General features: G+C 59.9%; 1 protein-coding gene across 2 annotated transcripts in view; it reads right to left on the bottom strand.

The window, feature by feature from the left end:
* Window positions 1–452: 452 nt before the first annotated feature.
* The window catches only part of FAM20A (FAM20A golgi associated secretory pathway pseudokinase), a 38425-nt gene continuing 27377 nt past the window's right edge, over window positions 453–11500 (bottom strand). The window contains exons 2-11 of one of the 2 annotated variants that reach the window (XM_070480085.1): window positions 11211–11395; window positions 10316–10366; window positions 8670–8748; window positions 6165–6257; window positions 5180–5295; window positions 4355–4535; window positions 3444–3553; window positions 2837–2954; window positions 2125–2184; window positions 453–1035 (exon numbers count right to left, since the gene is read on the bottom strand). In XM_070480085.1, the coding sequence (XP_070336186.1) occupies window positions 771–1035; window positions 2125–2184; window positions 2837–2954; window positions 3444–3553; window positions 4355–4535; window positions 5180–5295; window positions 6165–6257; window positions 8670–8748; window positions 10316–10366; window positions 11211–11395 (1258 nt within the window). In that variant the 3' untranslated portion in view covers window positions 453–770. The remainder of the gene's footprint in view (window positions 1036–2124; window positions 2185–2836; window positions 2955–3443; window positions 3554–4354; window positions 4536–5179; window positions 5296–6164; window positions 6258–8669; window positions 8749–10315; window positions 10367–11210; window positions 11396–11500) is intronic. The other variant, XM_020875638.2, reaches the window with a different exon arrangement.

Genomic DNA, 11500 nt, shown 5'->3' with positions numbered 1-11500 from the left:
CCTGCTGCCCCTGGGGACCGGCGGGGCCACTGCTGGGTCTCACGGGAGCCAGCACTGTGGCTGGCGGGCGGGCCCTGGCTGCCCTGTTCCAGTCCAGGCTCGTGTCCCTGCCGGACCCGTCTTGTCCCGCTGCAGGACCCCCCTCGCTTTGCCTTTCATAGTTACCGATGCCAGTCCAGTCGATGTTTACTCTTTGAGATGGAAACATCCTTTTCTGATAACCTCAGCAGATCCCTCTGTTAACGTTTACCTCTTGCGGTAACACGTCTGAGAAATCAGGACCAGTCAGAGCGGATGGCTGTGTTGAGACTGGGCCCCAGAGACTGGAATGTGAATAGAGTGTAAAGTGTACTTTAAACCAGGTGGACAGTCGCCATGTGCAGTTTCTTTGTCTGTCTGTGTGGATCAGGACTCATCCTTGTGGCTATAACAAACACCTGGAGGTGTCCATCTGCTGTCCTGTCATTTTATTTGTGACAGTTAATGCTGTTCCAGGCCAGACCCATGTCCAGGTTCCCAGTGGGCTCAGCAGGTGTCTGTGGCCTTGATGGAGCAGAGCTTCCCGGGGGAGGGGAGCCAGGCCAGTGCTCCAAGGACGGAGGCTCACTGGGTCGCACTTCTGCTCTTTCAGAGTCATCCCCTCACCCTGCCTGCCTCGTGAGCTCCTGACCCAGGCCTCAGCCTGGATGGGGACCCCGGGGAAGTGGTGGCCCACACTCGGAGTCCACCGCAGCTCCGGTCCAGTTTCCGGGGTGTGCCTCCTCCGGCCCCTAGCTCGTCGCGTTAGCCCTGCTGGAGTCTGGGGCCCACTGTCCCACGGGGCCGTCGGCCACCACACTCTGCTCCCCGTGGGCCTCGATGCAGTCCTGTACGGTCCTGAGGACGGTCTGCAGCCTGCGGTCCAGAGCGAGGAGGTGGGGCTCCGTGAGCACGGGGCTGAGCTGGTCCTCCAGCAGCGACTCGCGCATCACGTCGCTGAGCCTGTACTCGGCCTGGGCCAGCAGCTGCAGGTGCAGGAGCGTCTTCCTCTTTATCCTGGAGGACAGAGTCAAAAACCCAGTTAGTCAAGGTGAAGGGAGAAGCTTCCTGAACTGACTTCTCTCCCCACTGCCCTCTCTGGGGGGCCTTCTGCTCCCCCAGTGCCTTCTCGGGCACTCTAATGACACGTCGGTAAGAAGGGACTGGATGGGGGTGGCGGCTAGCATCCTGCAGTCCTCGCCCAGCAGTCTGCCGAGACGTCCGTGCTCTGAACTGTGGCGCCCCATGCATCCAGCGCTTCTCCGGGAATCCAAACAAGTGCGGAGTGAGAGCTTTTCCGGAAAATTCAAAGCTAACGAGAGAAGCCCCCAGTAGGTGAGACGATGCAGGTGCCTGCCATCTCAAAGGCCGTGGGTACTGTTGGCTCCACCCTGTTTCTGCTCAACTCTGTGGTTCTCTGATTTCTCTGCATCAGATTCTGAAATGGGGTTGGGTCCACCTTTAGGGTTCCGATTTTTTTTATGTGGGACTGTGACTTGGGACTCATGTGTAAGCAGCTTAAGTGTTCAGCCTCGATCACACACAACCCCTGCCTTTCCTGCTCAGGAGGAGGGGATGGCAGGTAGGGGGGCACGTGTAAGTTACCCCAGGAAGTGGAGGAAGAAAGTTCAGGCCCCGAATTTCCCAGTGGGGAATGGAGACAGTTTTGCCCCACGTGAACCACACGTTTCTATCCAGCCTTGGACACCACCGCGAGCAGGTGCGCGGTCCTGGCCGGCCGGGCTGAGACGCCAGCCCGACTGGAGGCGGTCAGAGACGCTGCATAGACGTGCTGGCCAGGCGGAGACCCGGGGGCTTCCTCTTCTCCGACAAGAGGTTATGGGACTTGAGTCAGGATTCTGCTTAGATGGTGACGGGATAGCGGTATTTAAGAGCTACGTTAGGCCACCAGGCCCCGCAACAGTGAGGGCGCGCTTATCTGCGTGGCTTGAGGATGAAGGCAGGCGGCCGAGACGTCTGAAAGCTCAGGCCCTAAGTACCCCTCTGCGGGGACAGTTCTGCGGTCACGGGACAGGAGGTCCGCCCGCCCACCTCCCAGAGCAGCGTAAATGAGCTGTTCAGAGCCGCCTGGAAGGGGATGCTCACCGGCAGCACTGGAAGAGCGGCGCCAGGATGGAGACCTCGTCATGGGAGTGCCGGCCGAACCTGCGGGAGAGACAGACAGACGGCGCTCGGGGCCGCCCCCGCCCCCTCTCCCGCGTCCCGCCCGCCCTCTGCTGCGCCCAGACGCGGCTCCGCATGCACGCCGGGCCCACGGCCGCTGCCCCTCCCGGCCCTCTCCTCCTCGGGACGCACAAGCCTCCTCCAGAGAGGGCAAAAAAAGCGTCCACTCGTCCCTGTGTCCACCAGCCCGAGGGTGGAGGCCGAAAGGAGGCGGCGGGCGCTCTGCGTCCAGCGGTGACCGCGGAGGGAGACGGGGAGAGTGTGCGCAGCCGCTGCACCAGGGCCCGCAGGCCGCCGCCTCAAGCCTCCGCCCGGCCAACGCACAGGGCGCGGGGCCCATGCCTGGTCTGGGAAGATCCACGAGCCGGGGAGCAACTAAGGCCAGGTGCCACGGCTACTGAGCTAAGCCTGGGCCCCGGGGCCGGGGATCCCCGACCACTGAGCACGGGGTCCATTAAAGAGGGCGCCGCAGTGAGCAGCCCCGCTGTCCCCACTAGAGAAAAGTACGCACAGCAACAGAGACCCAGCAGCCAAAAAAAGGACAATCAAGAGCAAAGGCCACCGAGCCAGGAGTGGGGGGAGGCGGGGACGCGACCATGGAGGCCCCGCGGGCTGGGGCGTGGGGGGCGCTCACCCCCGGGCGTTGTCCAGGTGGATCAGGAACCCGTCGTCCCCGAACCTGGTGAACATCTCGTAGTGGTGCCGATCCATGTTCCCTGTGGAGGAGGCGAGGCGCTGTGGCGGGCCAGGGCCTGTGGACACAGCGCCCGCCTCCGAGCTCCCTCTGGGGCCGAGGCTGCAGCCCTGCAGAGGCGGCGGGAGTCTGCACCCGCCCGAGCCTGTCTCCTGGGGCCCCTGGTGAGGTAGCAGGAGCAGGCAGGCCCCCCTCAAGCCTGAGACTTTTCCTGACCCCGCAGCCTGTCGGCGTCCTAACACCCGCCCGGGAGGTTGGGCCTCCTTGCCCGGCGCCCGCATTGGGCCCGGCTCCCCGCCTTTCCAGAAGCTCACCGGCCCCCGGGGCGGTGGCCTCCACCCCTGCCCTTCTCCCGAGCCTGCCCGTCCCCGGGGGCCTCCAGGGCAGATGAAGGTCCAGTCCCTGGCTCCTCCCACCCCTGCACTTCCTGCGTCCCACGCCCCCACCGTGAAGGGGGCAACTTCCATCCCTGCCCGGCCTTGGGGCCGGGGGCCTGCCCCTCCAGACTCCCGCGCCCGGGTCACGGGGCCCCCAGCACCGCACCCACCGGTCAGGAAGTCAAAGATGGCCATGTCGATGATGTTGAGAAGGCGGTCGCTGCTGCCGTGCGGGTACAACTGCTTCACCGTGGCGCAGTAGAGGGGGTTGACCTCCCACCTGGGGGTGGAAGAGTCCGCCCTCACCTCACCCGCATCCCTGCCCGGGCTGGGGGCCGTGCGGACCCCCAGGAGGACCCGGGCGGGGGCCCCCGGAAGCGGCAGACTCCCTGCGTGAGAAGGTTCCAGACCTTTCACAGTGACCCGCCCAGCAGGGTGCTGCACTGATGTGCCGGACCCCAGCTCCCCGGCTTCCTCTGCAGCGCCCCCCCCGGCCCCGCCCACAGCGGCCTCTTGGGCGCTGCCCTCTCGTCTGCCGGGCCGTCTGCAGCCCCCTGCCAGCCACCCTCCGCCGCCTCTCCGCCCACCAGAAGCCCCCACGTCCCTTTCCTCCTGGGGAGCTCCTCCTCAGCCTTCACGGGCCCCTAAGGACCTGCCACATCCCCCAGAAGTCCTGCCTGTTCCCTCCTCTCCCCACCACGGCTGGGGGTCTGGACGGATGAACCCGCTCGTCCTGTTGGCTTGCTCACTGAGCACCTGCCCTGTGCCCGGGAGTGTGCCAGGCCTGGGGAACGCCCACCTCGGGGAGCCCAGGACCCCGCGGGCATCTCTGCCTTCTCACAGCCTGGCTGCTGTCTGCCCCCAGGCTGAACTGAGGGGCCTCTCGAAGGAAGAACCTGGGTCTGTCCTTTCTGTCTCCCGGCATCCAGTGCGGGGTAGACAGGGGGCTTTTTGTAACAACCCGTGAACTAAAGGGATGGCAGCAACACCCAGCATCCACATGGGGTGAGGCGGAGGGGCACAGACAGCATCAGGCCTCCCGAGGCCGGGTGAGCCGCCCTCAGTCCCAGGACCAACTCACTCCTCTCTGCCTGCCAGCGAGTAGGAGCGGATCCAGGGGCTGGGCACGGAGAGCCGTGGGGCCAGGTTGAGGGACGGCAGGAAGGCGGACAGGGAGCCCTCCAGCAGGTGCGGGTTGCCGCACACGGCGTATTCTGTCTTGCACATGTACGGACACTTGGCGAAGAAGCACACGTTGCTGGCTGGAGGGCAGAGAAGGAGGGCGGTCAGGGGAGGAGCGGGCTCCCGTCCTCCCGGCCCAAGGGCTCCTGAACTGCTGTCTGGGGAAAAGGCGGGAGGAGAAAACGCGGCCTCTTCCATCTGTGGAGGATACTACGGAATTGAGCATCCTGGGAACCACCTTTCAACTGTCTTGGCGTCGAGACTTGTGGGCTCAGCCCACTGCATCGTGCCCACACTAGCAGGGGGCTTCCCTGGCAGCTCAGTTCGTAGAGTCTACCGCCATGCGGGAGACCTGGGTTCGATCCCTGGGTCAGGAAGATCCCCTGGAGGAGGGCATGGCAACCCACTCCAGTGTTCTTGCCTGGAGAATCCCAGGGACAGAGGAGCCTGGCGGGCTGCAGTCCATGGGGTTGCACAGAGTCAGACGCAACTGGAGCGACTGACGCTTGCAGTCTCTTTGTGCTTTCTGTCTGGACGGGTGACATCTGCCTCTGGGGCTGCGGGCATCAGAGTTCAGGGCCCACACGGGCCAGGGGGTGCCTGGCACCCAGCCGCCTCGGTCCACAGGTCACCACGTGCGGCCGTCAGGAGGCCCCAGGGCAGCATCTGCAGGCGGCCGGGAGCCACCTGGGAACGGGGGACCGCCGGCAGGAGGTCAGCCCACCTGGAGAGACGAAGAACACGCTCTGCAGGATCTCGTTCCTGGTCACCTCCAGGATCTCCTTGGTGATGTTGACCAGCCTGCCCACAGTCGGCGGCACCCGCCGGAAGTCCAGAATCCTGAAAGAGACAGAGGCCTGCTGAGGTCTGAGGGATGACCGCCTGAAAGAAGTGGCCGCCACTAGAAACGGACCTGCTGAGGATTCCCCGGCAGAGCAGTGGTTAGGACTCTGCACTTCCACTGCAGGGGGCACAGGTTCAATCCCTGCTTGGGGAACTAAGATCCCACCAGCTCCCAGGCACGGCAAGAAAAAAAAAAAAAAGAGAGAGAAAGGAATGGACAGGTCTTCCTGACTGCCCTCAGTCAAGGGTGGAGATCTCAGTGTCCAGGACAAGCATGCACCCCAGGGGCTGGGGAGGTGGGGAAGGACTCTATGCCATCAGCCCTTCTGGGCACACCCCCACCATGACCCAGTGCTCGGCTCAGAGCTCCTCACGCTCGTGTGCACGTGAGTCACCCCAAATCTGTTCAGATGCGCCTCTGAGTCAGCGGGGCCAGGCTGAGGCTGGGATTCTGCGTTTCTGGAAAGTTCCAGGGAGAGGCGTGGGCTGCCAGTCCCCAGACCACACCTCGGCTAGGAATGATGGGCAGGCAGGGGGCTGGGATGTTCAGGAATGTGCTTTCACCTTCTCACACCCAGCAGCCGGGAGGCACTATGCGGAAGTGGCAGGGGGCGCATGCTCCCCACTCTCAGGTCCGGAGACTGAGCCACAGGCAGCCTGGCAGGGCTCCTTTCCTTACCAAGCACTCCTTGTTACATTAAAAGGCCTTGTGTTTTGCAATCCCTGGGGCTGATGGGTTGTGTTGGGTTTGAAGGCACCACTGGGATCCACCAAGAAAGCCCAGCAGGAGGGGCGGAGGGAGGAGGCGGGGGTGGGCGGGCGGGGGCGCCTCTCCGGGCTGGCCGCCTCCACGGGGCCAGCGCTACCTGTCCAGGTGGAAAGCGGCGATCTCCGCGTTGTGTCTCTGAAAGTCGATGAAATAGAAGAAGTCCTCGGGCGTCTCTTCGTCTCGTTGCTGTCTGGAAGGAAGAGAGGAGTCAGGCCCTGGACTCAGACCTCAGGCGGGAGCCTGGCAGCAGAGCTGATTCACACGACCGGCGGGCAAGACGCGCGTCTGTGCCCTCAGAGCTCGCACAGGGGAGGGACCACACGGAGCGGCCGGAGGCCCCTCTGCCGGTGGGACCTGCGGGTGGGAGGAGCCGGGCTGCTTGCAGGACGCCGACTGTCCCACAGCCCCCTGCCCTCTGCGCCCTCCACACCAGGCCTCCCACTCAAGCCGCTTTGATGACAGTGGCTGATTCTCTGAAAAGCCCAGTCGTTGAGAGTGAACAAATGTACTTCTCTGCAGACACGCGGAGGACAGGGCGCTGGCTAACAGACCAGAGGTGGGGTAGACCCGGATGCCGAGTACTGAGAGAGGCCAGGTCCGAGACAGAACCTTATAAAAGGAAAAGTGCCCCAGAGATGTGATTCAGCAGCATGGACAACTGAAGAGCAGGAAAGTCCTGGGTGTGTGGACCCACCGTCAGCGCAGAGGCACCTCCGCTGGGTCATGAGAGCGGCCCTGCCAGAGACGGGAGGGAGGCTGGCGTCGAGGATATTTGTTTATAAACATTAAGAAATCTCTACTACATCGCTGAAAAGCATCCCCTGCCTGGTCGTGAGGAGCCGGCTGCTGGGTGTGTATGTTCAGAAAGGCGTCTCCCACTAGTGAAGGGCACCCTGCCTGCTGGCCCCGTGGTGACTGGCCTGGACGCTGATAATCATTTGAAGAAGGACGATCTTGGAATAATTTTATAGTCCACCGCATGGGACTGCATGGTGGCTGCAAGAGTGATGTCAATGTAAACGAATCTCATTCTGTGGAAAGCCGTTAAGTCAGTAGCACCTGCCAGGGGAACAATGACGTGAGCTTTGCTGAAAAACAGCAGCCTTGGAACTTCCCCCTGCGCCCCAGTGGTTAAGACTTCGCCTTCCAAGGCAGGGGTGTGGGCTCCGTCCCTGGTCGGGAGCTAGGATCCCAGAGGCCTTGTGGCCAAAAAACCAAAACACTAAACAGAAGCAACATTGTAACAAATTCAATAACAACGTTAGAAATGGTCCAAATAAAAGAAAACCTTCAAAAAACAAAACAAAACATAAAAGAAAATCACCAGCTAGTCCTGGAAACCACAGCGAGGGGCTGCCCAAAGTGGGGACTCTCCTTTCAAAGGCCCAGCCACTTTTGAAGCACAGGCCCCCGCGGCCAGGCCTGAGCCCGGGCTATGCGTTAGCATCTCCTGATGTCCAGGTCAGCGAGGACCATCCGTGTGTCCTGAGCTTGCTTTAATTCCTGAATTCTGTCTGTAGGAATACACACTCTGGGAGTTCCCTGATGGTCCAGTGGTTAGGACTGAACCCTTTCATTGCCATGACCTGCGGGTTTAGTCCCTGGTCAGGGAACTGAGATCCCACAAGCCGAGTGGGGCGGCTTAAAAAAAAAAAAAAGTAAAGAAAAAATAAAAATTGAAAAAAGAGAGAATATACAATCCTTTGGATGCCCTTCCAAATTTTCTGAAGCATCATTTCATCTTTGCATGGCATATTTAGGCATGATTTTAAATCTGAAAATCATTTACTTCCCAAAGCCTGACTAGCATGGATGTATTTCTTACTGTTGTTGTTCCCGTCGACGAGTCGTGTCTGACTCTGCGACCCCATGGATTGCAGCCCATCAGGCTTCCCTGTCCTTCACTATCTCCCTGAGTTTGCTCAAACTCATGTGCATTGAACCAGTGATGCCATCCAACCATCTCATCCTCTGTCACCCCCTTCTCCTCTTGCCCTCAATCTTTCCCAGCATCAGGGTCTTTTCCAATGAGTTGTCTCTTCACATCAGGTGACCAAAGAACTGTAGCTTCAGCTGTAGCATCAGTCCTTCCAATGAATATTCAGGTTTCTCATTGTATGTACTATATTATGGGCTTCCCAGGTGGCTCAGATGGTAAAGAATCTTCCTGCAACGCAGGAGATGTGGGCTTGATCCTTGGGTTGGGAAGATCCCCTGGAGAAGGAAATGGCAACCCACTCCAGTATTCTTACCTGGAGAATCCCATGGACAGAGGAGTCTGGCGGATACAGACCATGGGGTTGCCAAGAGTCTGACATGACTAAGCGAATAAGACTTTCACTTCTGTACTGTATTATATTACGTTAAAAATATAATCTCTGTGGTCATCATTTATATTACCCAAAGATAAATTTCTACTTTCCTTTTATAAAAAGGGACAAATTCTGTCTACATTACTTAATAGAAAAAAAAATGCATGCTTGTTCAGCAAGTACATTTTAAAATGATACTCTGACTTGGGACTAAACTTTATAAAATGAAGATTAAACTTTTATTGTGGCTGCCACAGCTGGGCGTGGGGGTGCGGGAAGCAGTCACTTACCTCATCGGTTTGAACATGGCCTTCCCGAAGTCCGAGAACCTCAGAACCAGCTTGAGGTGGACGCCACTGGGTTTCACGACTGCATGGGAAGAATGGGGAGTTAACAGTGCTTCTGGGCCCAGGCCCGGGGCTGTGACCTTTTATTCATTCCACAAACTCAGCCCCGTTTCTTCTCTTTGCTCTCACTTGAGGCTCTAAAGACTAGAATTTGCTCTCAAAGCCTGAGGAGTAAAGTCCGGTCAGATTATGGAGAGTGTGTCCAGGGACTCAAGATAAGACTTTTTCTGATGTTATTGGAAAGGGGCAAACAACGCAGGTTTCCCCAGAGGGACACTCTCTGAAAACCCCAAAAGGACATTTTCCTGAGAAGAGCTGACCTCTTCCTCTCTGCTTCAGCCTTGCCTTAGAGACTCTGAACCTGCCACCTGTCACGTCGCATTGGACTTGTGACCAACATCTCTTCCTAGTAAGACTGGACACCCAGGTGGTGACGGGGCCTCGTGACGCCTGAGGGGGCCCTGCGAGACCCTGCCGGAGGGAGCTGCCTCCTGACACGTGTCCTGGGCACCTGACTCCCCGGCCCCGCCCTGCCCTGCTGTCAGCCCCTAGAGGGGCGGGACAGTGCCCCCTCACCTTTGCCTTCCAATGAACGGCAAATGGCAGGGGCGAAACTAAGGAAGAGGGAAGCCCCAGGCCCTTCCGTCTTGTGTCTTTTAAGCCTTTGACAAGTCAGGACACACGGACGTTTCTGACGTGTGTTCGGTGCACTGAGGGCAACGGAGGAGGCTCCTGGCCTGGCAGTGACCTGCTGTGGGCTCAGTGTCCGTGAACGTCTGAACCCCAGTACAGAGCACCCCCTCCCAAGGACCGGGCTGCAGCCAGGCCCCTCTTCCGCCTGCACGAATCTCTACCCCAGGGAGTCAGCCTGGCTGCCCGAGGCCCTGAAGGGTCTCTGCCATGCTGACCCTGGGCCTCCTCCCGCCCCCCACCCCGCCCCCGGGTCACTGACACCTGTCGCCAGGTTGAGAGCCACTGCCCTGCCCCATGGCTTCCTAACTCTGAAAATGTACTCCAGTCCCTCGAGGATTTTGTGAGAACCCAGATTTTGATTCAGAAAATCGGAGTGGGGACCGAGACTCCGCTTTCCTAACCAGCTCCTCGACCCCGCGACGACGCTGGGCAGGGGCCGCAGGCTGCCCGGCAGGGCCCACTTGCGAGCTCCTCTTGAAGGCCTTCCCTTCTGTGCGAGTGCGGAGAGAAGGCAGGGGGCTCGCGACCGGGTCCCCTGGGGAGGCCTGTGGGACCTCCAGGCTGCCGCCAGGTACCGGGTTCCCAGGGCAGGGCGGTGAGGGGGCGGGGCCACGGCTAGGGTGGAACCAGAGATGAGGCGGGGCCGGGGCCAGGGGTGGGGCGGGGCCAAGGTCGGGGCGGGGCCACGGCTAGGGTGGAACCAGAGATGAGGCGGGGCCTCGGCCAGGGGTGGGGCGGGGCCAGGGCCAGGGGCCGGATGGGGCCAGGGCCAGTGCCAGAGGTGGGCGGGGCCAAGGCTGGGGTGGAACCAGAGGTGAGGCGGGGTCCGGGGCCAGGGGTGGGGCGGGGCCAAGTCTAGGGTGGAACCAGAAACGAGGCGGGGCCAGGCCACTTACTCTGGGAGCAGTCGCAGGCTCCAAGCAGGGCTTTCTCGTCCTGACTGTAATCTGCAACGGATGAGCAGGCCAGTGAGGACATCATTTCTTGTTCAGGCATCAGAGGGGGAGAGTGGGAGGTGGTCTGGGGCCCTTGACTGTTCCATAGGGAGTCTCCCCGAGCCCCATTTGTGGCCGCAGTCTCCCACCCTGCTCGATCCTGACCTCATGCTCCCTGGCCCTTCAATGGACACTCCAGCCACGCCTGTTTGGGAAACCTTTGCTATTAATAGTCCCTCTGTGTGTCCCTTAGACTGGCGTACTGCTTGTGACCTGAGACAGCAGGCTACCACTGGGTCCTCGGCCAGGTTGCTTAAGCTTTCTGAGTCTTAGTGTTCCCATCTGTAAAATGGCAAGGATGTTGTCTACACTCAGCAGTCCCCAACTTTTTGGCACCAGGGACCAATTTCGTGGAAGACAATATTTCTACCCACCTGGGGGTGGAGGTGGGGGATGGTTTCAGGATGATTCAAGCATGTTTCACTTATTGTGCACTTTATTTCTAATCGAATGCCGCTGCTGATTAGACAGGAGGTACTGATTAGCGGCCGGGAGGTTGGGGACCCCTGGTCTACATCAGAAGATCACTGTATAAGAGACAGTCGCCAGAGCGGAACGGCGAACAGGACCAACAGTGACATCACCTTTCTGTGTGGTACGACACCTCCTATGCCCCCTTTATGAGATCATGGTCATAAGATCTCTTTCAAAGGGAAAAAGATCAACGTTCGTGTTTTCCTTCTTCTTACTCTGTTGAGTGGTAGAATCAGCCCTCTACTATTTTACCCTGGAGCCCAGCCTGAGATGGTTTCCCAGCCTTTCCGGGAGAAAGTCTCCCTGGGTCTGTGACGCTCACCAGCACTGATGGTGGGAAAGTCCCTCATGTCCTGGAGGAGTTTGCTGACGACGGGGCTGGACCGGGGGTACAGGCCGTGGCGGTTGATCCCCAGGTGGAACTGGACCCAGCTGGCCTCCTGGCGGAGCTGCACTGGGGGTTCCGGGGACGTGAGGTTCAGCTGCTCTTTGTACATCCTTCGTCGTCTAAAAGCATGAAGAGTGTTTCTTCAGTTGGGGGAAGAGAACGCAAAGGCCTGCAGGAGCGCCGCATCTGGACGCTCCATCTGTTCTTTCGTTCCTTCATCAACA

This window comes from Odocoileus virginianus, chromosome 17, assembly GCF_023699985.2.
Source record: "Odocoileus virginianus isolate 20LAN1187 ecotype Illinois chromosome 17, Ovbor_1.2, whole genome shotgun sequence".
NCBI classification, from domain to species: Eukaryota; Metazoa; Chordata; class Mammalia; order Artiodactyla; family Cervidae; genus Odocoileus; species Odocoileus virginianus.
This window is presented reverse-complemented; position numbering and strand designations above follow the sequence as displayed.